Genomic DNA, 27611 nt, shown 5'->3' with positions numbered 1-27611 from the left:
TAAAAGAGAATGACTTTGTGTCATGCCACGAACAGAACAGAGGTAAATGTTCAATACTTTTCTCAAACATTGGTACGAAGTCAAACATTTTAACTTTCCAATTAATCGACATAATTTTTACGTCAAATAAGTGTAAGAGAGATAAAGCTATTTACTTTCAAGAAGTTTCTTCATAGATATGAAATTATTATTTGGTAATTATAACTTTTTTTTTAAATTGGAGGAAGTGAGTTTGAGAAGATTTTCACTAGATAAAAGAGGGGAATTCTTTTAATTTAACCAGTGGTTTTCTGACATATTTTCACAAGAGACGTGCAAATCATTTGACTTTGAACGAATATATATATATATATATAATTATATATATATATATATATATATATATATATATATATATATATATATATATATATATATATATATTATATACATATATATATATATATATATATATATATATATATATATATATATATATATATATATATATATATGTACATATATATATATATAATATATATATATACCTATATGTGTGTATGTATATCTGCATATTTATTCTTAGAAGAACTATCATCTATGCAATTCGTTTTTAAGGAGAGAGAGAGAGAGAGAGAGAGAGAGAGAGAGAGAGAGAGAGAGAGAGAGAGAGAGAGAGAGAGAGAGAGAGAGAGAGAGAGACGAATTATGAACAAACTGGAATATAAGTAGAAATTAATTGTCAATTATCTTAGAATGAGTCAAATTATCGAGTGTTTTTATTGTTAATAAATATTGATATCCAAATTCATTCATGCTTTTAATCCATTGACATATCGAAGAATAATTTGAATAACGAAACTCAAACTGTACTTCACAACTGACTGTTATTTGTAACTTCTTTTACGAAATTTTGAATATTTGTATTTTTGTACAAGCTTCCATATGAATTCCGTTTATTTTATATAACAGTAGTAGCACAACAATTTGGAATTAAATAATTTTTCTTTTGTTTCGCATTAAGAATGCGTAAGTGTATCCGTTTTCTTTATTGTTATAGAAAATGGAATATTCTGAAAAGCCCTGTAATTTTAAGGGTAACTATTAGAATTGGTATATGGTGCTTATTTCGGGTACAATACTTATATTTGTCTCACTTCCTCATGCACTAGGGAAAAACTTGACATGATAATCATATTCTAATATGCTCATTATATTAATATCTAGCACGAAACCATAAACATGTTAGAGCAAATGACACTAGATTCATATCCTTACTTCACAATTCACGTAGGCTACCCAAAATAATTCATACAATGGAAATAAATGCACTTTTAATACGCTCTGGCAGTTTATCATAATAACGCTTTATAAGTAAACACTTTACCTTAAACATTCCTCTAGTGGTCTTGATTGGTGCTTCGTGAAAAGACAGATGTTAAACGTTCAAGTGTTCGTGTTTATAAATGTCTTCTTCTTCTTCTTCTTCTAGTTGGAGTTACAGACTTGCAGTTGTTCTTCCGGGTTCCTCATTGCTATCTCATAAACACGATGATTGTGGGCAAACTACTATACTCGATTTTTATTAATGAGGCACATTTGTACCGACTGGCAGGGGTGCTTTTTTAGCTCGGAAAAGTTTCCTGCTACCTGATTGGTTAGAATGATTTTGTCCAACCAATCAGCGATTAGGAAACTTTTCAGAGCTAAAAGGGCACCACTGCGAGTCAGTGCAAATGAGCCTCATTAAAAACAATTGACTATAGAAGAAGCGTAGTAGGTGCAAAGTGTTGCAATCTGTAAAAAAAATGATTATCATTAGTTACCTCCTACAAAGACTGCACAGCTTGCATACTTTTACTTCCAAGTTCCAGAGCCTGTCTAATATCGGTCAACTGCTTTAGTTAGTGTTTCGAAATCCCTCAATTCTATGCCATTACTTCTAAATTTTCTTAATTTATTACAGCTAAACATATGTTCAGTTCTATCATCTGCCTCACTACATTATTATTATTATTATTATTATTATTATTATTATTATTATTATTATTATTATTATCATTACAAGCTAAGCTACAACCCTAGTTGGAAAAGCAAGATGCTATAAGCCGAAGGACCCCAACAGGGAAAAATAGTCCAGTGAGGGAAGGAATAAGGAAATAAATAAATGATATGAGAAATAATGAACAAATAAAATAAAATATTTCAAACACAGTAATATCAAAAAAGATATTTCATATATAAACTATAAAAAGACTTATGTCAGCCTGTTCAACTGTAATTTGAACTGTTGAAGTTCTACTGATTCAACTACCCGATTAGGAAGATCATTCCACAACTTGGTCACAGCTGGAATAAAACTTCTAGAACGCTGTAAAGTATTGGTCCTCATTGTGGAGAAGGCCTATGAGAACACTCAAAACCTATTACCCTTTTCATTCCTGTTTTTATAAATTTCCTTTAAATGGAACCATTTGCTGCTGTTGTTCCTACTGTTACTATTATTATTATATTATATAATCTATATCTCATGGATTTAAAGAGGTACATTTCAAAATTCTTATTAATAGTTTGTTTATGACATATTTGTTTTTGATGTTGTTAATAGTTTATAAGTAACATGTCTGTTTTGACGTTGTTACTTTTTTTAGAATGATTTATTGTTAATTTGTTCTCTTCATTTATTTATTTCCTTATTTCCTTTCCTCACTGGGGTATTTTCCCTGTTGGAGCCCCTGGGCTTATAGCATCTTGCTTTTCCAACTAGGGTTGTAACTTGGATAGTAATAATAATAATAATAATAATAATAATGTTTATATAGAATAGCCCACTGGAGATCAATACCTTACCAGTGATAGCTTCGAAAGTTGAGATTTTTCGTACACTGTTTCTTACTAATCGCGTAAAAAAACTTGATGATCTAAGTGATTCTCCTGATATGTGATTCGTGTAGTTTTGTGTGTAATTTGTCTTGGCCTAACTGCCTATAACCACATTAGACTACCCGTCACAAACACTTTATACAGAGATGCATTTCTCCTATACAATAAGGATCACGTTACGTGCTCTTACATTCAAACCTTTTTACGTATAATATGTCCTACTATAGTCCATTTCTTTTAGCGATGCATATTTGCACCGACTCGCGGCGGTGCCCTTTTAGCTCGGAAAAGTTTCCTGATCGCTGATTGGTTAGAATTATCTTGTCCAACCAATCAGCGATCCGGAAACTTTTCCGAGCTAAAAGGGCACCGCTGCGAGTCGGTGCAAATATGCATCGCTAAAAGAAATGGACTATAGTTCGCGGGTCATGTTTCTAGGTTCCAGGATCCTCGTTGCTCTCTCAACAACAATGTGATTGTGGGCACACTACTATTAGAAGCGTAGTAGGTGGAAAGCGCTGCAATCTGCATTAAATATAAGGCAGTAATTGCATAGTAGCCATGAACATCTCTCCCCGTTCATTTACTCTTTTCACCGGCTCTCCTCTGGCTCTTGCTACAATTGAATTCCCTGATCATTAGCGAGTCTTTTCAGATACTAAATTTGTTTGTTTAGTGAATAGATTATCAGGAAGGTACAGTGCAGCGTTTATTTTACACACTACCCACTGAACGTCTGTACATACTGGGAGATTTAATTGTTCAGTAAATGAATTGGTGTCCTGGGATAAGGTTTTAAGTGTGCTAATGCATTTGACATTGCAATTGCTCATGCTGAGAGCCTTTTTTTAATAAGCTTGATGAATTATGATTTTGAATCGATAAAATAGATCTTTGTTTATAAGCGAGCCTCTTCAAACCTTGTTGACTTTATTACTTCCTGAATGATATAGTCAGCAAAGATAAGATACAGAATGAGGTAATTAGGGGTACCACAGGAGTTAGTAAACTATCAGATAAGATCCAAGAAAGTAGACAGAGGTGGTATGGTCATGTCATGAGAAGAGATGAACAGTATATTGGGAGTATTGGGAGGAGAGTGATGGAAATGGAGGTACAGGGAACGAGAAGGAGAGGGAGACAAAGCGAAGGTGGATGGACTGTATCAAGGATGACCTTCGATCAAAGGGATTAACCGGTGATGAAGTGATGGAGAACGCTGGCCAGAAACATCGACCCCAAATAAAAGTGGGAAAAGATGCACACAATGAAGAAGAAGAAGATTATCTTCTGAATGAACAACAGATGTAGGATGTATTCTTTGAAGCTTTTCCTTCCTTTATGAGCAACACCATCACATCTTGAAATTGTCTTAGAATGTAAAGGGATAATAATAGACAGAAAATAACCATCATTACTTTATTAGTTATCAAATAATATTATAATAAAATAACTTTTTATTTAGACTTTTTACAATACCTATATATCACAACGCGACCGGAACGCTATAAGAGGTCATGAGAATGAACGATGAATGCGATGAATAGGAATGAATGAATAGACATTCATGGCGTCAATGTTAACTAATGCTTTTGAAGATGATACGTTACCATTCAGGTATAATGGATGACGGTGACCTTACCAGTCGACGTACACGACAGGTAAGAGTGGGAATGACGCGAGAGTTGATGATAGTTTACGCATTAGGAATGGAGATGGAGACATACGACGCTGAATGAGCTAGAGATGAGAATGGTTGGCGATATTTTGAGAAATAAACAACACGTTACTTCTTGCGTTTTAGTGGTTCCTGTTATGAACTAGTTAAAAAACATGTGGCCATTTTGGCGAAAAGCATCGCAAATTCATTTCATTTCTTCATTTTAAAATAGTTGTCCTCTTCTAAAAAATTTTAATAAATATTTTTCTTATTTCTTTTGTTTGCTTAGATTTATCTGTAATATCTTTAGATATTTTATACAATAGATATAATTATTATTAAGTCTATCTTTAGATTAAATAAATAAAATAATACTGCCAAATCTGTAAATATAAATATGCAAGCGACACTAATTGTATTTTGTTAGTTTTTTACGCATTGACTAAAATTACATAATTTTCAGCCGTTTTGAAATTTCAATAGTTTTCTATCTAACAGCAAGGGAACACTTTAAGAGAAAATTAATTGAAAATGCTTTTCTATAAGGGCCTATGGCACGTTAGACTTCATAGAACTATCACATCTAATGCCCTTTTCTATGAAATTAATCTTAATAAAAGCTAACCAACGATAAACAAAAATATTATGAATTTATCACAAATCTGACTGGATGATCACATAGTTACAGTTATTGAAGAAACTTGTTTTCTACGAAATTCTTGCTCCTCACATTTTCTTGGCAACAACCCTGAAACAATCGCATACTGAAAAACTGAGGTAACTCTTTTCTACTCCTTGTACCCTGTAAGCAAGCCTGAAAAACTCTTTGTCCCAGACAAAGCTGTAGGTTTTGGGGATGCTTGTATCCCCTCATAATCAGATCACTTCTTGTACAGTGTCTGTAACTGTTATCAGACCACTTCTTGAACAGTCTGTAATTCTTAACAGTCCACTTCTTGAACAGTCTGTAACTCTTATCAGACCACTTCTTGAACAGTCTGTAACTTTTATCAGTCCACTTCTTAAGCAGTCTGTAACTTATAAGACCACTTCTTGAACAGTCTGTAACTCTTATCAGTCCACTTCTTGAACAATGCCTGGCACTCTTAACCACAACTAAAGCAAAAGAGCATCATGTGGTGATAAAAAAAAAAAAAAAGTGATGAAATGATGAGAATCGAGATGTCTTGTTGTGCTTTTGCAAGTTCCGGTTTCTTAGACTTCTTACACAAAATGTTGCTTGAAGTTTCCAGAGCCTCTGTGTTGATACCTGCTGTGCCCTGCCCCAGGTTTAAATTGTCTTTTAAACTCATTGGACCAGGAGCGGGACCTTATGCTATGCGGGAAAATCTTTTCTCTACCTTTAACAAGGTCATTTAGACATGGTTCTTCCATTGGTGATTTCACATGATGCAAATATCTACATTTAAAGCCTCCTAAAATCCTGCATCACCACAAAAGAACCATTTCTTAATGATCAAGTTTGAATTGAATTTTTCCGCATAGCATGACTCCTGCAGCCATTACAGTAACTACTGCCGTAGCCAAAGCGCGGTAAGTGTAGCGAATACTAGAGCAGGTACAGATGACATGTGAGCAGCCCCTCCTTCGGTGGTCAGCTCGGAATAGGTGAATTCTCGCTCTCTCTCCGTCACAACAGAGGAACTCTGGGAAGCGCCTTCGAGCTCAAGGGTGGTTTCCTGGAAGTGGGTCTCTGGTACCGTGATCTTGTTATCTCGGCCATCGCAGTTTCCGAAGCTTTTCCCGATACAGGCAGCGTAGGCCATGGCATGAGCAATGTAGTTCTGCTCGTGCAGTGTGTGGAAGAGGTGGGACATTGGTCCTGTGGGATGTAAATAGGGGATTGATTTCAGCAAATGTATTTTAGATAATGGTGAATCGTTGTTTTGAGGAGATGAAATTTAAGAATCGTGCAGCATAATCCAACTGACTTGAAAGAGGTTTAATTCTATTCAAGATGTAAAGTAGCATATCATTTTGATAATTGTAAGTATATGCTACTATGTCTACTGAATACAACATACTGTACTATCATTCAGTAAAACACACGAATAGGAAGAAGAAAAAAAGGGATATAAAACAGCATCTCAAAAGCAGATTGATGCTAACACCAAATATAAACAAGAAAGAATAAAAAGGAAAAGAACAAAACATACCAGTGGCGTAGATGGCGACATCGTCACCTCCGTGTGTCTCGGAGTTTCTTGGAACAGCAGCCAACTGAGTGTAGTCCCAAGCGGTGGCTTCCTCCTGAGTTACATTCCAGCGAGACACTTCGAATTCCTTGTCATCATCATCGTCATCTTCATCATCATCATCTTCGTCATCAGATTTGATGGTGTAGTTGTAGCCAGGCCCGTTGGCGTACATGAGCGTCGTGTAGGGCAGACCATCATCGCCAAGGGCTGCTAGACCTGAAAATGCAAGATAGCTTTTTAGTGTCACTCTAGTAGTGTCACTCTAGTAGGGATAAAACTGATGAATTTGAAAATACAAGATAGCTTTTTAATGTCTCTCTCGCTCTTCCTGTCATAACTATAAACTTAGTACAGATATAACTGATGAAAGAAAACTAAATTATCCCAAAGAAAAAGAAGAGCTACTTTAATAGAATCTAATTACATTTGACCTCACCAGTATTACTTACCAATGATTTCTTGACCACGGGATGGGTAACCGCTGATAGACATGGTGTGGGCGTGATCAGCTGTTACGACAATGAGGGTGTCCTGTGAAATAGAGAAGATTATAGGAAAGTGATATTTGGTTTTCTAAAAAGGAAGGAATTTAAAATATCAGAGTTATTCGTTATTTTTGTTTGTTAAAATGAAGTTGATTGCCTGTTGTTCTAAGGATATAATTACCATAAGTATATGCAGCACTGTACACGCATTCACATAAATTACATGCGTATACTTTATATATATATATATATATATATATATATATATATATATATATATATATATATATATATATATATATATATATATATATATATATATATATATATATATAAAGCATGTAATTAGCAATAAAATTCGCAACAACCAAGGAAGTAGACACCCACCTCCTTGTTGGTAAGCCTTAGGGCTTCCTCTACGGCTCTGTCCATGGCAACAGCTTCGTCCAGAGCTCTGTGGGCTTTAGTATCGTGATGCCCGTGGTCAATCCTTCCTCCTTCCACCTGGGGAGTGAAAAAGAAAAATTGAAGACGTCAGCAAAGATGACAAGTCTCGCGTCAAAGACTTGGCGATGGTACGTTTCCAATGGAGATATTCCTACGGTTTTTTCTTTTGTGTTTTATTGTTTCACAAATTCCTATGATTAATAATTCATTTTTATTTAATGTTCTATTCATTAGTTATCACATACAGCAGAAGAGGAATTATTTGTATTCCTAGCTATGAGGCAATGCACCCTGTACTCCTGTCTATGAGGCAATGGATCCAGTACTAGCAATGAGGCAATGCACCCTATACACGTAGCTATGAGGCAGGGCAACCTGCACACCCAGCCATAAGGCAATGCACCCTGTACTCCTGTCTATGAGGCAATGCACCCTGTACTCCTAGCTGAGGCAATGGAGCCTCTACTTCTAGCTATGAGGCAATGGAACCTGTACTCGTAGCTATGAGGCAATGGACCCAGTACTCGTAGCTCTGAGGCAACGGACCCAGTACTCCTAGCTATGAGGCAATGCACCCTGTACGCCAACTATGAGGCAGGGATCCTGTACTCCTAGCTATGAGGCAATGCACTTTTACACCACAGCGAGTTCCTGTGTGTAAACCTGCCTACCACCTCGTTCATCTGTTTGGTTACTCGCGATGCAGTATGGGTTTGACAAAGTGCCCCGCTAAGGAGTGAGGTGTGCCAAGAATTTGTGCGTCTAATTGTACATCCAATAGAAATTTAATAAGCGAAAGAAAGGATATTCCACTTGTCATTTGAATGTTTTTCATTACAGGGGAATGGGACAGAGGTTAATTCATGTATAGGATCAAATGAAATATAAAAGGAAAGGTCATAATTCTCAGAATCTAGGATAAAGAAGATTGATTATTATTATTATTACTAACTAAGCTATAACCCTAGTTGGAAAAGCAGGATGCTATAAGCCTAAGGGATCCAACAAGAAAATATAGCCCTGTGAGAAGAGGAAACTCATTACTTACAAGTAAGAAATATCCATTGGGTCCATTATTCAAGATCTTGATGGCTGCTGCGGCCATTTCTGCAAGGGTTGGGACGTCTAACTTCTTCTCGACCTTTTCATACTCGTATGGCATGTGGCCGTTGGAAAATATGCCTGTAAAAATCAAGATTAAGAGGGAGTGAGGTATATAAGGAAACATGAGAGAATAAGGACTGAATTGTTTTGAAAAGGGTGGCTACAAGTAAGGTTAATCCCAAAACTGTTTTCTTTTTTAAGCAGATTAGAGATAAAAATGAGATCAACTTGTTCTTTGGATCTAGAAAAAAGTGATAAATCTTATTTCATTTAAGTGGTTTTAATTATTGAGGATTGATCTGGGAGGCTGTGGAATTATAATTATAATTCCTAATGTAACGTATTTTATATGGAAAGAAATATCTACTAAATTGCAGTGGACAAAGGCACAAGCATACATGTATAATTTAGTTCAGGTCCAAATAAAGGGATCAGAAAAAGTGGGGTGTGATCCAGAAACGGAAGATGGAATATGAGAACAGAGCCAGATCAGAGTTCCAAAGCTTGGCAGTGGAGGGAAAAAATGGACACCATGTTACACAGAAAATAGAGCCAGAACAGAGCTCTCCAAAGCTTGGCAATGGAGGGGAAAACACATACACAAAGTTACACAGAAAACAGCCAGAGCAGAGCTCCAAAGCTTGCCAGTGGAGGGAATAAAAAAGGCCACTAGGTTACACTTACCAAGCAGGTACTCAGTATCTGTGAGGTCCACATTGTGAAGGTCAGTCTTACTCCTGACGAATGCGTACTTGCTCTTGGTGGCTGCTCTCTTGTCCTGCCATTCCTGGGTGAGCTGACGACCATCGCGGCGACGACATCTGTGTGGGTCGTCGTCGAGGGGGTCGTTGGGCAAAGCAGTTGCATTGGCGTCAAAGTTTTGATAACCTCCACCCATGAGGACCTGCGGGGAATGAAATAACATGAAGATGGTCTCTCTCTCTCTCTCTCTCTCTCTCTCTCTCTCTCTCTCTCTCTCTTTCTCTCCCGTGTTAATGCAAGAAGTCACACAATATTGGATGACCACCCAATTGTCGTGGACGTTTTGATACCCTTCACTTATGAGGACCTGCAAGGAATGGGTAAACATGAAGACAGCCTCTCTCTCTCTCTCTCTCTCTCTCTCTCTCTCTCTCTCTCTCTCTCTCTCTCTCTCTCTCTCTCTCTCTCTCTCTCTCAAGTTATTGGCTTACTGTCAAACCACATGATTCAGAGTTTCTGTTCTGGAAAGATATCCAGTCGAATTTTTTCCAGGAACTTACATTGATGGAATTTCCAGGCTCGTCTTCAATCAGTTGCTTGGCGATATCCTTGAGATCAGGGCATTTCTCGAAGTCTTCAGGGTCAATGTTGCCGTCACATTCCCAGTCTCGGTTGGGGACGTGGGCGTAACTGGCTGCAGGTGTGGCGTGTGTCAATCTAGTGGAGGTGACCACACCTGTAGAGGCGAAAGGTAAATTGAAAACAGATGATACGACTGAGTAAAACTGAGTAAGTGTTGTCAGTATATAGTTTTAAAATTTTAAAACGAATAATTTGAATTGAAAACAGATGTTACAACTGAGTAAATGTTGTCAGTATGTTGTTATAAAGATTGTAAATTGAATAATTTGACTAAACTTATACCAACGAGGCTCAAATCTTCTATCTTGACTTCTGGAGAGTTCAATTTATACCAAAGAGGTTCAAGTCTTCTTTCATGACTTATGGAGAGCCACCTTATACTAAAGAGGCTAAAATCATCTTACTTGACTTATGGAGGTTTTAGCTTATACCAAAGAGGCACAAATTATCTTTTTTAACTTATGGAGTATTAAACTTACACTATAGAGGCCCAAATATTTTTATTTGACTTATGGAGGCTTAAACTTATACTACAGAGGCTCAATCTTCTTATTTGACTTATGGAGTATTAAACTTAAACTAGAGGCTAAAATTATCTTACTTTACTTACCCAGGATTTAACTTATACTATAGAGGCTCAAATCCTCTTATTTGACTTAAAGAGGCTTAAACCTATACTATAGAGGCTCAAATCTTCTTATTTGACTTATGGAGGCTTAAACTTCTACTAAAGAGTCTCAGATCATCTCACCTGTCCTTTTTCCGGCATCCTGGGCCCATTTGACGATGGAGTAAACCTTGTTCGTCTCGAACATGGTCTGGCAGTCGTTGTATTCGACAGATCCATCGACTCCCACTGTTTTGTAATTAGTTTTCACACCAGTCAGATATGCTGTGGCAGTACTGGCACTGTCTGCCACTTGCTTGTTGACATTGTAAGTCTGCCGGTGGCAAGTAAATAAAAACAAGTTCAGGTAAGTGTGACCATTTTGATTACAGGTTTAGATGTATAAAATGTTTGTTTAAAGGTTTAGATAGGTGTGATAATTTTGTTTACAAGTTTAGATAGGTGTGATAATTTTATTTACAAGTTTAGATGTATAAAATATTTATTTACAGGTTTAGATAAATGTGAACATTTTATTTACAGGTTTAGATTAGTGTAAAAATTTTATTTACAGGTTTAGATAAGTGTGAAATTATTTTACAGGTTCAGATAAGTGTGAAATTGTTTTTTACATGTTTAGATAAGTGTGAAAATTTTGTTTACATGTTTAGATAAGTGTGAAATGTTGTTTACAGTTTTAGAAAAGTGTGAAAATTTTTTTACAGGTTTAGGTAAGTGTGACATTTTTTTTAACAGGTTTAGATAAGTGTGAAATGTTGTTTACAAGTTTAGATAAGTGAGAAAATTCTTGTTTATGGGTTTAGATATCTTATATTTCAGTATAAAACTTGCTCTCTCTGTAAATAAATCGTTATTCAAACAATTACTTTAGAGTTTATTCAATTGATTTATTCAAGTTTCTTAACAACTTTGCTTTAATTTATTTGTAAATAAGTCGCTATTGAAGCCACTTTCTTAAGAGTTTATTCAGCAGATTTATAAAAATTTCTTAACAACTTCCTGAGTTTATTTGTAAATAAATCGATATTCAAGCCACTTTTCTTAGTTTATCCAAGATTTATTCAATTTTCTTGACTCTTCCTGAGTTTATTTGTAAATAAATCTTTATAAAAGCCACTCTTTAAAAGTTTATTCAAGAGAATTATTCAATTTATTTAACAACTCTTCCTGAGTTTATTTCTAAATAAATCATTATTAAAGATACGTTCTTAGAGTTTATTTAAGATTTATTCAATTTTCTAAACAAGTCTTCCCGAATTTATTTGTAAATAAATCGTTATTGGAGCCACTTTCTAACAATTTATTTAACAGATTTATTCAGTTTCCTTAATAAATCTTCTCGAGTTTATTTGTGAATAAATCGCTATTAAAACCACTCTTCAAGTTTATTTAACAGATTTATTCAATTTCCTTAATAAGTCTTCACGAATTTATTTGTGAATAAATCGCTATTAAAGCCACTCTAAGTTTATTTAACAGATTTATTCAGTTTCCTTAATAAATCTACTTGACTTTATTCAACGATAAAAAAAACATTTAAGCGAATCTCAAGAAAGAATTTTTTGTAATTTTTTTTTTTGCAAAACATTTTTGCAAAACTTGCAGAGTAGCTTCCATCAAAGCTTGCAAACCCCAGGGCATTCCATTAAGCCCAATTTGCAAGCAAGTACGTTTAAAGTATTCTCTTCATGTGCAATTTCTATCTAAGCAGAAAAATGTTGCATTTCGTGCAATTGACAATGTTGCCATCTCACAGGGGAGTATAATCATGAAATGTCTCATTTGAATCTTTCAAGTATCTTATTTGATTCTTTTTTTTCGTGTCTCATTTAATCTTTCTTTTGGGCAGCCAGTGGCTGTTTTCGTAAATTAAAATAATCAAAATTAATTGTTGAATTTATTTCTATTAATATTTAAACGCCTTACTACTCTCTCTCTCTCTCTCTCTCTCTCTCTCTCCTCTCTCTCTCTCTCTCTCTCTCTCTCTCTCTCTCTCTCTCTCTCTCTCTCTCTTCCTCTTCTTATTTATCTTCCTTCCTTTCTCCTCCTCCTTCTTTTTCTTCTTCTTCCTTCTTCAACTTGAGAAGAAATCAAAACAGCACATCTGTTTAAATTCCAACAATATCCCACTAAAGAATCTGAATAAACTCATGACTGTAATCCACTACACAATACCCACCCATTTACCATTTACTCTCCAAGAAAGCATTTCCTTATCCCTACAGACTCAGCCTTGAAAAGGCATAACAACACATCCTCTTCCGCTAAGGCAAGAGGTGTGTGTAATTTTTTTTTTTTTATTTCTATTGCCTTTACAACGGTTCCCCGCAAAGCGACCTTGCTCTCCTTCCCATAGATATGAGATCGTACCTAGAAAAGATATCGTACAGACTTGCGAAAATTGTCTGATCGTGCGACCTTCGGGGTGGAATTTTGTTGGCTAATTCTTCCTCAATGTGGGGGGGGGGGTGTACGTACACCCGAATTTTTCAAAAGATAATGCGGTGTCCTGATTCTATTGTTATTATTATTACCAGCTAAGCTACAACCCTAGTTGGATAAGCAAGATTCTATAAGGGCAAAGGTTTATCGAACTAAGTATCGATGTATTCAAGACAGTAAATAAGGGAAAACCAAACATTCGAACTTATTCGGTATATATATGTATGTATGTATGTATGTATGTATGTATATATATATATATATATATATATATATATATATATATATATATATATATATATATATATATATAAAACCGAGTCATCAAAAATTATATTTCTCGAAATTTTTTATTTGCTTATCTGCATCATTTTCTCTTATAATGTTAATCATCAAAATACTCTCTCTCTCTCTCTCTCTCTCTCTCTCTCTCTCTCTCTCTCTCTCTCTCTCTCTCTCTCTCTCTCTCTCTCTCTGTGTGTTTGAGAGTACTCGGGATTAAACTATCGTATTTTCAGAACAGTGAATTTGATAAAAGAGAGGATTAATGAATTTAATAAAAGAGAGGATTAAAGAATTAGATAAAAGAGAGGCTTAATTAATTTGATAAGAGAGGCTTAATCAATTTTATAAAAAAGAGGATTAAGAAATGTAATAAAAAGAGATAATCAACTAATCTGATAGGAGACAATTAAACAGATACAATTGAACTATTTAGAAAACTCGACAAATCTCTACTTCAACCCGCTGGGAAGGAAACAGCTGATTGGCCAATGAACTCAAAACTGATTAACCAATGAGCTCGTCCCACGAATACCTAAGGACCAGGTTGAATGAAATCGAGAGTATTTGGTTCGATTTTTGCAATAAAAAAACATATTTTGATAAATATGTTTAGCATAAAACACTAAATTCTTTGCTTATAAAGTATTATTCTGTGAAAATGAAATATATTTGAATAAAAAACAAATTTAAAACTGAAAAAAAACATATTTTGATAAATATGTTTAGCATAAAACACTAATAGATCTTTGCTTATAAAGTATTACTCTATGAAAATGAAATATATCTTACAATACGTTCATGTTAAATCTTTCCGCATTACCTAAAAAAAAAAAAAAGGGAAGCGAAGCTCGAGTTCAAAGAGATCAAAAGTACATTTCTCTTTCTTCCAGGTACAACTGACAGCGAACGTGTGCCTCCAATGCCTTCCAATCTATTACTAAACCACACCTGTTGAAGGTCGTGCCGAGAGCTGCAATTAGTGGCTGGGAACCAGACACCCAATGGCGCTCCAGGTGATGCTGAGGTGAAACGCACATACACACACACACACACGCGCGGGAGGAGACGGTAAGGAAATTAGTGGTTATGAGAGAGGTGGAAGGGCGAATAGGAGAGAGAGAGAGAGAGAGAGAGAGAGAGAGAGAGAGAGAGAGAGAGAGAGAGAGAGAGAGAGAGAATGTGAATTGACAATGAAAGAATAACGATGAGAGAGAGAGAGAGAGAGAGAGAGAGAGAGAGAGAGAATTAACAATGAAAGAATAACGATGTGAGAGAGAGAGAGAGAGAGAGAGAGAGAGAGAGAGAGAGAGAGAGAAACGAAGGAAGAAAATGAATTGACAATGCAAGAATATTGATGAGAGAGAGAGAGAGAGAGAGAGAGAGAGAGAGAGAGAGAGAGAGAGAGAGAGAGAGAGAGAGAGAGAGAGAATGAAAGAATAACGATGAGAGAGAGAGAGAGAGAGAGAGAGAGAGAGAGAGAGAGAGAGACGAAGGAAGAAAATAAATTGAAATTGAAAGAATAATGATATGAGAGAGAGAGAGAGAGAGAGAGAGAGAGAGAGAGAGAGAGATTCGGAATTTTTCTTTTACCTTAAGAAAAAACTCGTAAAATACTGTAATGGTAAATGGGGATTCCCAACAATTGTGTCTCTTGTATCTTAAAAAAATATTGACATTAACCAGTAAATGTCAAATCTTTTTATACAACAATTATTGTATAAGAATAAATTCCTTCGTCTCCGAAACAGGACTTTTATAGATATTTTTGACTAAGGAAAATTCCTTTTATTAATTTTCCTATTTTTTCAAGATGCATAAATTTTCCCATTTTTTTCAAAATGTTTTGAAAGCAGACTTTGGGAAACACTTTCATTTTAATATATTTTTTTTCTGATATTGCATTAGGAGAGTTGGAAGACCCAGGCCTACATGGCTGAGGTTTATTCCTTATATTAATTTTCGTATTTTTTTAAGTTGCATTAACTTCCAATTTTTTTTTTCAAAATGTTTTGAAAGCAGACTTTGGGAAAGGCTTTCATTTTAATATATTCTTTCTAATATTACACTAGGAGAGTTGGAAGATACAGGCCTACATGGCTGAGAACTATGAAGCGTGAAGTAAGAGATGAAAAATGGAGAAGTATTGATTTAAAAATTCAAGATAGAGACGACAGGTGAAATCTAACCGAGGCCCTTTGCGTCTATAGGCGTAGGAGGAGATAATGATGATGATGATGAATACTGCTATGCATCTCAATCAATAATGAATATGAACTGAAGCTGGTCCTAAGTCCGCATAGATTTGAATAGACTTTTGAAGTAACTTCTAATAAACATAACTTTGTGGTACGTGCAACAATATACCATTTTGCTAGAAACAAATAGTCTCAGATATTACCTAGTGACTCACTGGCGCTCATACCAGACTCCCAAAGTCTGATGTTACTTATTGAAATTGATTTTTGGGATGTAACTGCAAGCCCTTACTAATGATCCCAAAATGGTTGCAAGAGCCCGTGTCAAAAGCATCTGTTTTTTTACTGATGGTTGTGGTGGCCGATGAGGTAACATCCCTGACTGATAAACGCCAGACTGGGGTTCGAGTCCCGCTCAAACTCCTTAGTTCCTTTGGTCGCTGCAATTTCACTATCCTCGTGAGCTAAGGATGGTGGGTTTGGGGAAGCCTATGGGTTTATCTGCCATTGCCTGACCCTCCTTGGTCCTAGCTTGTGTGGAGAGGGAGCTTGGGCGCCGATCATATGTATATATGGCCAGTCTCTAGGGCATTGTCCAGCTTGATATAGCACTGTCCCTTGCCTCTGCTAATCGCGAGCAGACTTTGAAACCTCTAAAATCTTAGATTTAACAGGACACAATGTGCCTTAACCTTACAGACCAGGATACCAACTGGAATGCAGTCCTTGAAATGATAGTTATCACGGTAGAAATAAAGTATATCGTATCATTACCGAAAAAAAGGCAATAGCTCTCAGGCAGTACAAAAAAAAAAAAAAAAAAAAAAAAAAAATCGACAAGGGAGGACATATGGTAGAAATGATTACTTGTTTGAAGTGGTCCCTCAACAATTTTTTTTTTTTTTTTGAAACTCCAAATCGTACAAAGGCATTATTTTCATAACGGGTTTTCGGGATAGTGGCTTCTTTACTCAACAGTAAAAAAAAATGATTATAGTGGAAAAGAGGGAATTTCCCGCTGATTGATCGAGCAGACGTCAATCAAAAAGGTTAAGAAACGCATGAAACATTGTGGGAAATGTTTGATTCATTTAATTTTCTTTTTTACTTTAGAGATTGTGACCTTTGCTGCTGTAATGCCAATATATTCATGAAGCATTATGCAAGTGATTCGCTGTTATAATTTCATTTTGTAAAAGATGTGGCCTTGAAATTGTTTTCCGCTACGCAGGCAAACAGGAACACACAAGTACACACACTCACACAATATATATATATACAGTATATATATATAATATATATATATATATATATACAGTATATATATATATATATATATATATTTATATATATACAGTATATATATATATTTATATAATATATATATATATATATATATATACATATATATATATATATATATATATGTATATATATATATATATAGATCATGTGTGTGAAAGTGTGTATGAGCATATGTGGCTGTGTATGTGTATAGTGGAGAATCAAATGCAATATTGATCAAGAAAACTGAGCTACGGACGTTTTTAACCAACACTACAGCAAAATACCATGACCGGAAAAGAATTTGATGTCTTGAGTTAAGATAATGTTGAGTTATGATGATGTAATGTGGAATTGTACCTTTTAAAACACGATATCTTCCGCATCTGAGAAAAATATGGCAACCCCGCATTAGAGATGTGGCAACAGCGCGAGATTCCGTTCAGGTAAAGAAAACGACTGTTATGCAATGCACTTCTGGCCACGTGGGATCACGTGATACGGATTATCTAATTTGCAATAGTTATTCCCCTACCTTAGCGACTGCATTCTACTGAAAGGATGTATAAAATGCATTTATGCTGACGTATTTTTTTTTATATAGATACGGTAGTTCTTATCAATTTCACATTTGAATGATTACCTGGCGTACAATTTTACTTTCAACGCGTTTTGATTCTGTATCAGGTTCTTTCGAATCAATGCTTTACATTCCATTTGCCAGTTCGGGATATTTTCTATAGTTTTGATATAGATACTACCTTAATAATACGTATCTCGATTGAATTAATAATAACTATCACGTAAATATAATCTGCACTCTTTTGTTTTAAAAGCTTAATACTTTCTCCATGAAATTCAATATGGTCCACGTGTGAAAAAGGTTTGCGCTAAGCAAAATCCTACAGGTTTTGATTTTGAACCATTTTACTGCCAACGTGTATTGTTTTAAAAGATTAATTCGTAATATTCACAATAGTTTTGATATAAATGCCAAGAGTATATTGTTTTAAAAGCATAATTTATAATATTTCAAATAATTTTGACATAAATGCCTAGAGTATATTGTTTTAAAAGCCTAATTCGTAATATTTTCAATAGTTTTGGCACAAATACCAAGAGTATATTGTTTTAAAAGCATAATTCATAATATTTTCAATAGTTTTGACATAAATGCCCAAGCGTATATTGTTTTAAAAGCCTGGTAACCTCCTCCATAAAATGCAACATAGCCACTGTGAAAAAGATTTGCACAGTGCAAAACCCTACAGGTTTTGATTATGAACCATTATACTACCAACGTATATTGTTTTAAAAGCATAATTTATAATATTTTCAATAGTTTTGACATAAATGCCCAAGAGTATATTGCTTTAAAAGCCTAATAACTTCCTCCATAAAATGCAACATAGCCACTGTGAAAAAGATTTGCACAGTGCAAAATCCTACAGGACGATCCAGCTGAAGTTAGCAACCTCCTTCGAGCTGATTGAAGGACAGAATCACCTCATTCAACGGCTTGTAAATTATCCTATTAACTGTCCAAGTTCAGGAAACGAAGTGGCACTGGTGGTTTGGGCTTGGCACTCGAAAACCATGGTAGGTTTCGTGAGGATGTGCCATTAGCTTCGTGTTTTTAATGTTTGTGTTGAAGCAACTATTAGCCAAGGATGTAATTTATTACTTTGTCATTGGTCATTACAGGCCTAATCTCTCTCTCTCTCTCTCTCTCTCTCTCTCTCTCTCTCTCTCTCTCTCTCTCTCTCTCTCTATATATATATATATATATATATATATATATATCATATATATATATATATATATATATATATATATATATATATATATCGAAGATAAGCAGTAAACTTATTTAAACTGTAAATCAATTATATTTTACATATCAAACAAAACTGCCAATCTATCAATCTCTCTCTCTCTCTCTCTCTCTCTCTCTCTCTCTCTCTCTCTCTCTCTCTCTCTCTCTCTCTCTCTCTCTCTCTAGAAGATAAGCAGTAGACTTATTTAAAGCCTGCAGGACACTTGAAAAGACAATTCATTTATATCTTACATATCAAACAAAACTGTCAACTCTCTCTCTCTCTCTCTCTCTCTCTCTCTCTCTCTCTCTCTCTCTCTCTCTCTCTCTCTCTAGAAGATAAGCACTAGACTTATTTAAAGCCTGCAGGACACTTGGAAAGATAATTCATTTATATCTTACATATCAAACAAAACTGTCAATCTCTCTCTCTCTCTCTCTCTCTCTCTCTCTCTCTCTCTCTCTCTCTCTCTCTCTCTCTCTCTCTCTCTCTCTCTCTCTCTCCAAAATCTAATAGCAGACTTTTTATGTCTCATATGCAAAGTGGAATTCATTAACAATATTATCACTACTATTATTTCCCATATAATTATTGGCGATATTATTGCATTATTATCATCATTATCATGATTAATACAATGATCACTTTAAAAATGTACTAAAAACGTTGCAAAATAAAATGAAGTCAAGAAATATATAAAAAAAAATAAAAAAAAAAATAAATAAAAAGGACTTGAATTAGCAATATGATTAGCTTCGCAATTTCAAAAATTCATGTTTGAAGATGAATGATTCAGTCGGTAACCAATATAACCTTCTAGCTAGATTTTTTTTAATAGGAACTGTTATGCAAAGAATAAAAAAAAATATTCAACGATGAATATCAAACTGAAGTGAGAGATTAACTCTCCTACAGAGTTTACTATACTGGTAATGGGTCTCGATGTGGTGTGAAACACATTGAAGGCTGTTCCTAAAATATTTTATTTTTCCTTATTTTCTTTCCTCACTGGGCTATTTTCCCTGTTGGGGCCCCTGGGCTTATAGCATCCTGCTTTTCCAACTACGGTTGTAGCTTAGCATTTAATAATAATAATAATAATAATAATAATAATAATAATAATGGCATTAATGTCAAATGTACAGGTGTACACAGGAATTCCTAGTACACCTTTCTCTGATGAAGTACACCCTGGCACACACACACTACCTCTGCCATCTCTTCCTACATCATTTGTTAGGGTACTCGCCAAGCAGTCAGGGCGTGGCAAGATACGCTTTCTCAGAATGAGGTGTGCAAGGAATCCCAGTGTCCGACTGTACATCAAACTACATGGTGGATGTAAGCTTCCACTCACCCACATCAACCTACATCCAAGCGGGCGTGCAATGTACATACGCACGCCCTCAAAAACGTACATTCATTGCACCACAAAATAGATGCTGACCGTAAAAGGGATTGCAAAAGAGCTATGCTAAATTGCACAAACCCGAGTACCCGCAAACAACAATGCAGGAAGTTAACAGAAAACCTTAAAAGAAATTTGAAGAAACAAACAAAAGATTGCGATGTTGTAAGCTCCCCCCCCTTTTTTTTTTTTTTTTTGTGAATTGGCAAATAGTCTCAGCCTTTGGAAATAGTATCAAGGAATCTTGAACTTTATCGGTGTAAATAGTTTGAAGGACGGATGATGAAATCGGGGGAAGGAAGATTAAGGCTTATTAAGAATGCAGTGTCTGGTTTGCGTGAAAACTTTTCAGATAGGTTGAATTCTTTTTTTACTGAGGTATAAAGATCAATGTTTTTTTTTCTATCTCTAAGTAATAAATATTCTTTTACGAAGGTATAAGGATCAATATCTTCTTGATCTCTAAGTAATAAATATTTAATGTTGTTACTGTTCTTGAAATATTTTATTTCAATTGTTATTTTACTTCTCTTATTTCCTTGTTTCCTTTCCTCACTGGGCTATTTTCCCTGTTGGAGCCCCTGGACTTATAGCATCCTGCTTTTCCAACTAGGGTTGTAGCTTAGCAAGTAAAAGTAATAACAATAATAATAATAATAATAATAATAATAATAATAATAATAATAATAACAACAACACTCTAGCCATTACAATTTGCAGAAAAGCGTCCCTGTCCTTACCTTAGAAAGTCCTACGTTAGGAAAGGTCTCAAAAGTGAGGGTTCCTTCCTCTCCTCCGCGTTTGGCAAGCTGGCCCTTGTAGATCCTGGCAGCGGTCAGGGTCGGGATACTCATGCCATCACCGAGGAAAAGGATCACGTTCTTAGCCACGTTAGTGTTCCATTGCTGACCCAGAGCTCGCTTCAGTTCAGACTCGCCGATCTGGTTCCAGTAGTTCTGGTCTGGGGGGAGGGACAGGAAAAGAGGGACATGAATAGATGGACATGAACAGAGGGAAATGAAAAAAGGGACATGAAAAGATGGACATGGAAAGAGGGACATGGAAAAGATGGACATGGAAAAGAGGGACATGAAGAGAGGGACATGAAAAGAGAGACATAAAAAGGGGGACATGAAAAGAAAGACATAAAGAGAGGGACATGAACAGAGGGACATGAATATAGGGACATGAATAGAGGGACATGAACAGAGGGATATGGAAAGATGGACAGGAATAGAGGGGCAGGGAAAAAAAGAGGGACATGGAGAGGGACATGAAAAGAGACATAAAAAGGGGGACATGAAAAGAAAGACATAAAGAGAGGGACATGAACAGAGGGACAGGAAAAGAGGGACATGAAAAGAGGGAAATTAAAAAGGGACATGGAAAAATGGACATGGAAAAGAGGGACATGAAGAGAGGGACATGGAAATAGAGATGGACAAGAAGAAAGGGACATGAAGAGATGGACATAAAAAAGGGACATGAATAGAGGGACATGAATAGAGGGACATGGACAGAGGGACATGTAAAGAGGGACATGAAAAGAGGGATGCAGGATGAAGAAGGTAGAGATACAAAAGGCGGTACAAGAGGGATTTGGATATATGTCCTCTTAATAACTACTTTTTAAATACTACCTGACCATAATAACTGTATTAAGTAATATTAGTTCTTTTATAACCGTCATTAAACACCTATATGGCAGCATCTTATACACATCGCAATTAGGTTAATAATCTTCACCTAATCTTTGGATTGTTTAACCGCAATGACGTCGGAGCAAACACCTTTTTATGGAGATAAATCTCTAGTCACTTAACTTCACTTATAAAATCTAACACTCGACAAAAAATATCTGGCACTTTAATAATATCCTTACACAAAACAACCATGCACCTGCTTTACTCTACGTCTAGGCTAACTTTTCTATTTCCCTATTTCCTCACTGGGCTATTTTCCCTTTTAGATCCCTTGTGCTTATAACAACTAGCTTCTTCAACAAGGGTTCAAGATCTTATATTTTTCAGCACTATTCGACTTGCCCACAGTGGTTCTCCAAAAAGATAGTTTATATTTTTTTTTTGACTAACTTTTCTATTTCCCTATTTCCTCACTGGGCTATTTTCCCTTTTAGATCTTTTGTGCTTATAACAACTAGCTTCTTCAACAAGAGTTCAAGATCTTATATATTTCAGCACTATTCGACTTGCCCAAAGTGGTTCTCCAACAAAATAGTTTATATTTTTTTTGACTAACTTTTCTATTTCCCGATTTCCTCACTGGGCTATTTTCCCTTTTAGCTCCCTTGTGCTTATAACAACTAGCTCCTTCAACAAGGGTTCAAGATCTTATATATTTGAGCACCATTCAACTTGCACAAAGTGGTTCTCCAACAAGATAGTTTATATTTTTTTTGACTAACTTTTCTATATCCCTATTTCCTCACTGGGCTATTTTCCCTTTTAGCTCCCTTGTGCTTATAACAACTAGCTTCTTCAATAAGGGTTCATGATCTTATATTTTTTAGCACCATTCAACTTGCCTAAAGTGGTTCTCCAACAAGATAGTTTATATTTTTTTTTTACTAACTTTTCTATTTCCCTATTTCCTCACTGGGCTATTTTCCCTTTTAGATCCCTTGTGTTCACCCAGCTTCTTCAACAAGGGTTCAAGATCTTATATTTTTGAGCACTATTCGACTTGTCCAAAGTGGTTCTCCAACAAGATAGTTTATATTTTTTTTGACTAACTTTTCTATTTCCCTATTTCCTCACTGGGCTATTTTCCCTTTTAGATCCCTTGTGTTCACCCAGCTTCTTCAACAAGAGTTCAAGATCTTATATTTTTGAGCACCATTCAACTTGCCCACAGTGGTTCTCCAACAAGATAGTTTATATTTTTTTTTACTAACTTTTCTATTTCCCTATTTCCTCACTGGGCTATTTTCCCTTTTAGATCCCTTGTGCTATAACACCAAGCTTCTTCAACAAGGGTTCAAGATCTTATATATTTGAGCACAGTTCAACTTGCCCAAAGTGGTTCTCCAAAAAGATAGTTTATATTTTTTTTGACTAACTTTTCTATTTCCCTATTTCCTCACTGGGCTATTTTCCCTTTTAGCTCCCTTGTGCTTATTACAACTAGCTTCTTCAACAAGGGTTCAAGATCTTATATTTTTGAGCACCATTCGACTTGCCCAAAGTGGTTCTCTAACAAGATAGTTTATATTTTTTAAAGTACGAGCTAATCTGCTGACACCTTTGCGTCATGAATAATAATAATCATTCATGAACTGTTTACTTAAAGGTTTTCCTTACCTTCGAGTTGGGTCTTCCTGTATCTCTTAGCATGGAACGGGGATCCGGCGATTCCCCACACCAGATGCAGCGCCACAAGGCTCAATATAGTAAATGATCTCATTTCGCCCCTCAGGAAAAAAAGGCTTTGTGGTCACTTTCTGCAGAAGAAGTAGAAGAAATGGTGAGATTTGTGGGTTAGTAGTCCAGATGTCTTATAGATTTTGGAATTTTTTTTTATTGAGACATTCTAAAATAATAAGGAATTTGAGGGTCTAGATTTTAAAGGAGACTTGAGTCTCTAGATTCTAAAGGAGATTTGAGACTAATTTTTTTTTTTTTTTTTTTTTTTTATCGAGAAATTCTTAAAGGAATTTGAGGGTCTAGATTTGAGAGGAGGATTGAGACTCAAGATTCTAAAGGAGACTTGGGGCTCTAATTTTGAGTTTTTCACTGTGATACTCTTAAATAAAGGAGTCTTGAGACTAGATTTTAAAGGAGACTTGAGACTCTAGATTCTAAAGGAGATTTGAGACTAGATTTTGGGTTTTTTTTTTTATCGAGAAATTCTTAAATAATGAGGAATTTGAGGGTCTAGATTTTAAAGGAGGATTGAGACTCAAGATTTTAAAATACTTGAGGTTCTAGATCTTGAGTTTTTCACTGTGATACTCTTAAATAAAGGATATTTTGAGGGTCTAGATTTTAAAGGAGTTTTGGGGCTCTGGATTTTGAGTTTTTTACCGAGACATTAAATAAAGGAGTCTTTGAGACTAGATTTTAAAGGAGACTTAGGGCTCTAATTTTGAGTTTTTTACCGAGACATTCTTAAATAAAGGAGACCTTGAGACTAGATTTTAAAGGAAAATTGAGACTCTAGATTTTGGGTTTTTTTACTGAGACATTCTTAAATAAATGAGACTTAAGTGCTCTTAGGGATAAAGGAGACTTGGGGCTCTAGATTTTGGGTTTTTTCACTGTGATATTCTTAAATAAAGGAGACTTTAAGGCTCTAGATTTGAATGGAGACTTGAGACTCTAGATTTAGAGTCTTTTACCGAGACATGTGTCTTATGAAGGCAAGGTCTAATCATGAAAAAAAAAAATCATATGTGTCATTACTTCAACGGTAGGATTATATATTGAATATTATTTAGGCCTATGGAAATATAAAAAAGTGACATACACAATATGTAAATATTATTTAGGCCTATTGGGATAATCTAAAAATGTGACATTTATTTCTTGGATACAGCTAGGACTGTTGCCTTAGTTTTCCATGATCTCTCTCTCTCTCTCTCTCTCTCTCTCTCTCTATATATATATATATATATATATATATATATATATATATATAATATATATGTGTGTATACATGTGAAAATATATGTATATATACAGTATATACTATATATATATACACACACATATATATATATATATATATGTATATATCTAGAGAGAGAGAGAGAGAGAGAGAGAGAGAGAGAGAGAGAGAGAGAGAGAGATCGGTGAAAAATAAAAGCCACAGTCTTAGATATAACCCAAGAAATAAAAAAGAAAATACGCGATAGTAACTTTGGACCTATCTTATGTCAAAACTGAAGAAACCAAAAAAATATCTTCACTAAATTATATATATATATATATATATATATATATATATATATATATATATATATATATATATAAATTGGGTTCCCAAACTCCCCATCATATCATGGTCCATAAACTGGTTTCGAGTACTCAAAGGGAAAATAATTTCAAGTACCCTTCTTCATCTGCGCACGAGAAAATCGTAAACACATATTTTGGAGTCCAGGCCCACCTTATCCCTATCAGCTTCACAAACACATATGTCAGAAGACAGCTTATCTTTAAGATCGAGTAACACCTCTTGCCCTACAGCATCTCTTGTAGATAAAGGCTAATTCTGGTTTAAAATTCCTATAGTCTCGGACAGGGCCATAGCCTCTGTACCTTGGTCTTCCACTGTCTTGGGTTAGGGTTCTTTTGCTGGAGGGTACACTCGGGCACACTATTATATCTTATTTCTCTTCCTCTTGTTTTTTAGTTTTTGTAGTTTATATATGAAATATTTATTCTAATGCTGTTACTGTTGTTAAAATATTTTATTATAATTGTTCATTACTTTTCTTGTAGTTTCCTTATTTCCTTTCTTCACTGAGCTATTTTCCCTGTTGGGGCCCTTTGGCTTATAGAATTGTGCTTTTCCAACTAGGGTTGTAGCTTAGCAAATAATAATAATAACAACAATAATAATAATAACAACAATAATAATAATAATAACAATACTACTACTACTACTACTACTAATAATAATAATAGTCTCATCTTCCTAATCAGAAGCACAGACATATAGAAAGATGCTCTTGGAGTTGAAGTTCCAAATCTCTGTTACTAACATAAACACAAAGAAGAAGAAAGGGCTTCTTAAAGTTAATTCCAACAATCTTTGAAAAGTATTTAAAGTATAAGATGAAATTGTCGTTAAAGTTACATAGACATTTCACGTATAAGAATGATGAAATTGACGTTAAAAAAAAAAGACTTAAAGTATAAGAAAGATGATATTGATGTTATTAAAGTAAGTGTAAGAAAGATGAAATTGATGTTAAAGTCATAAAGACACTTCAAGTATAAGAAAGATGAAATTTACGTTAAGGTTATAAAGACATTTAAATTTATAAAAACATTTAAAGTGTAAGAAAAATGAAATTGATGTTGAAGTTAAAAACACATTTCAAGTATAAGAAAGATGAAATTGATGTTATAGTTACAAAAAGATTTCAAGTATAAGAAAGATGAAATTGATGTTATAGTCACAAAAAGATTTCAAGTATAAGAAAGATGAAATTGATGTTATAGTCACAAAAAGATTTCAAGTATAAGAAAGATGAAATTGATGTTTAGTTTATAAAGACATTTAAAGTTATAAAAACATTTCAAGTATAAGAAAGATGAAATTGATGTTATTAAAGTTATAAAAACCTCTAAATTGTAACAAAGATGCGATTGATATTAAAGTTATAAAAAAAATCTTAAGTATAAGAAAGATGAAATTGACGTTTAAGGCATCTACATAAACAGAAAAAAATAAAATAAAAGCTAATTCTTTATGTTGAAAGTAACAGGATCTACATAGATACAAAAAACAATGATCTACATAAGCCCACTACAGAAATAATAAGTTTGAATTTCATGTCCTAATTATATACTCAAACACACTACAGAAATGTTAAGTTTGAATTACGTTTCCCAATTATATACTCAAACACACTACAGAAATATTAAGTTTGAATATCATTTCCCAATTATCTACATAAAAATACACTACAGAAATACAAAGTTTGAATATCTATGTCCCAATTATCTACATAACCCCACTACAGAAATCCACATTCTAAATTTCATGTCCAAATCATCTACAAAAAACCACACGAAATAAGAAAAATAATCTTGAAATTTAGTCCAAAAACAATCTTAATAAACACAACACGAAAGAAAGCTCATCTCGAAGAATAAATCAACACTAGACAGAAGAAAAATGACGTCAACACGAAAAAAAATCAGTCGAAAACGTATTACGAATCACAACTCCATTGGCACTAAGTCAAGCAACGAGTGCCAAACAGCTCTCTCTCTCTCTCTCTCTCTCTCTCTCTCTCTCTCTCTCTCTCTCTCACCTTAGGTCTGCGCGCTGCGGTGTCTAACTGGTGACTGGCTACTGAGGGCACCGCGCACCCGCTCTAATATCCTCTAGCCGGGGCGCGGAAGGGACTCTGGATTTCCCACACCCCTCCCACCAATAGAACCGTCACCCCCCACCTCCCCTCGACGCCCTCAAGACGTTCCATGCTACAATTCATGAGTCATGACAGAGCATCCAATGGTTTTTTTCTCTGTTTGCGGTCTTTCGGTTTCTTTTCAAAGGTCACTACCATCTTTGTTGAAGGTGCTTGCACAATGGCATTTCTAAGACGAAGAATTCATTATTATTATTATTATTATTATTATTATTATTATTATCTAAGCTACAACCCTAGTTGGAAAAGCAAGATGCTATAAGCCCAAGGGCTACAACAAGGAAAAATAGCCCAGTGAGGAAAGG

The 27611-nt window shown here is 34.9% G+C and overlaps 1 protein-coding gene across 1 annotated transcript; it reads right to left on the bottom strand.

Moving 5' to 3' along the window:
* Window positions 1-4267: 4267 nt before the first annotated feature.
* Window positions 4268-27283, bottom strand: LOC137618254 (alkaline phosphatase-like). Its single transcript, XM_068348415.1, has 11 exons — window positions 27187-27283; window positions 23501-23640; window positions 20921-21141; window positions 10873-11062; window positions 10040-10215; window positions 9462-9681; window positions 8722-8855; window positions 7614-7730; window positions 7191-7272; window positions 6700-6957; window positions 4268-6365 (listed from the first exon to the last, which is right to left on the bottom strand). The coding sequence occupies exons 2-11, from the start codon at window positions 23601-23603 to the stop codon at window positions 6055-6057; spliced, it is 1812 nt and encodes a 603-aa protein (XP_068204516.1). The 5' UTR covers window positions 23604-23640; window positions 27187-27283; the 3' UTR covers window positions 4268-6054.
* Window positions 27284-27611: the final 328 nt, after the last annotated feature.

Source organism: Palaemon carinicauda, chromosome 24 (genome assembly GCF_036898095.1).
Source record: "Palaemon carinicauda isolate YSFRI2023 chromosome 24, ASM3689809v2, whole genome shotgun sequence".
NCBI classification, from domain to species: domain Eukaryota; kingdom Metazoa; phylum Arthropoda; class Malacostraca; order Decapoda; family Palaemonidae; genus Palaemon; species Palaemon carinicauda.
The sequence above is the reverse complement of the archived record's forward strand: the minus strand, read 5'-3'. Positions and strand labels throughout refer to the sequence as shown.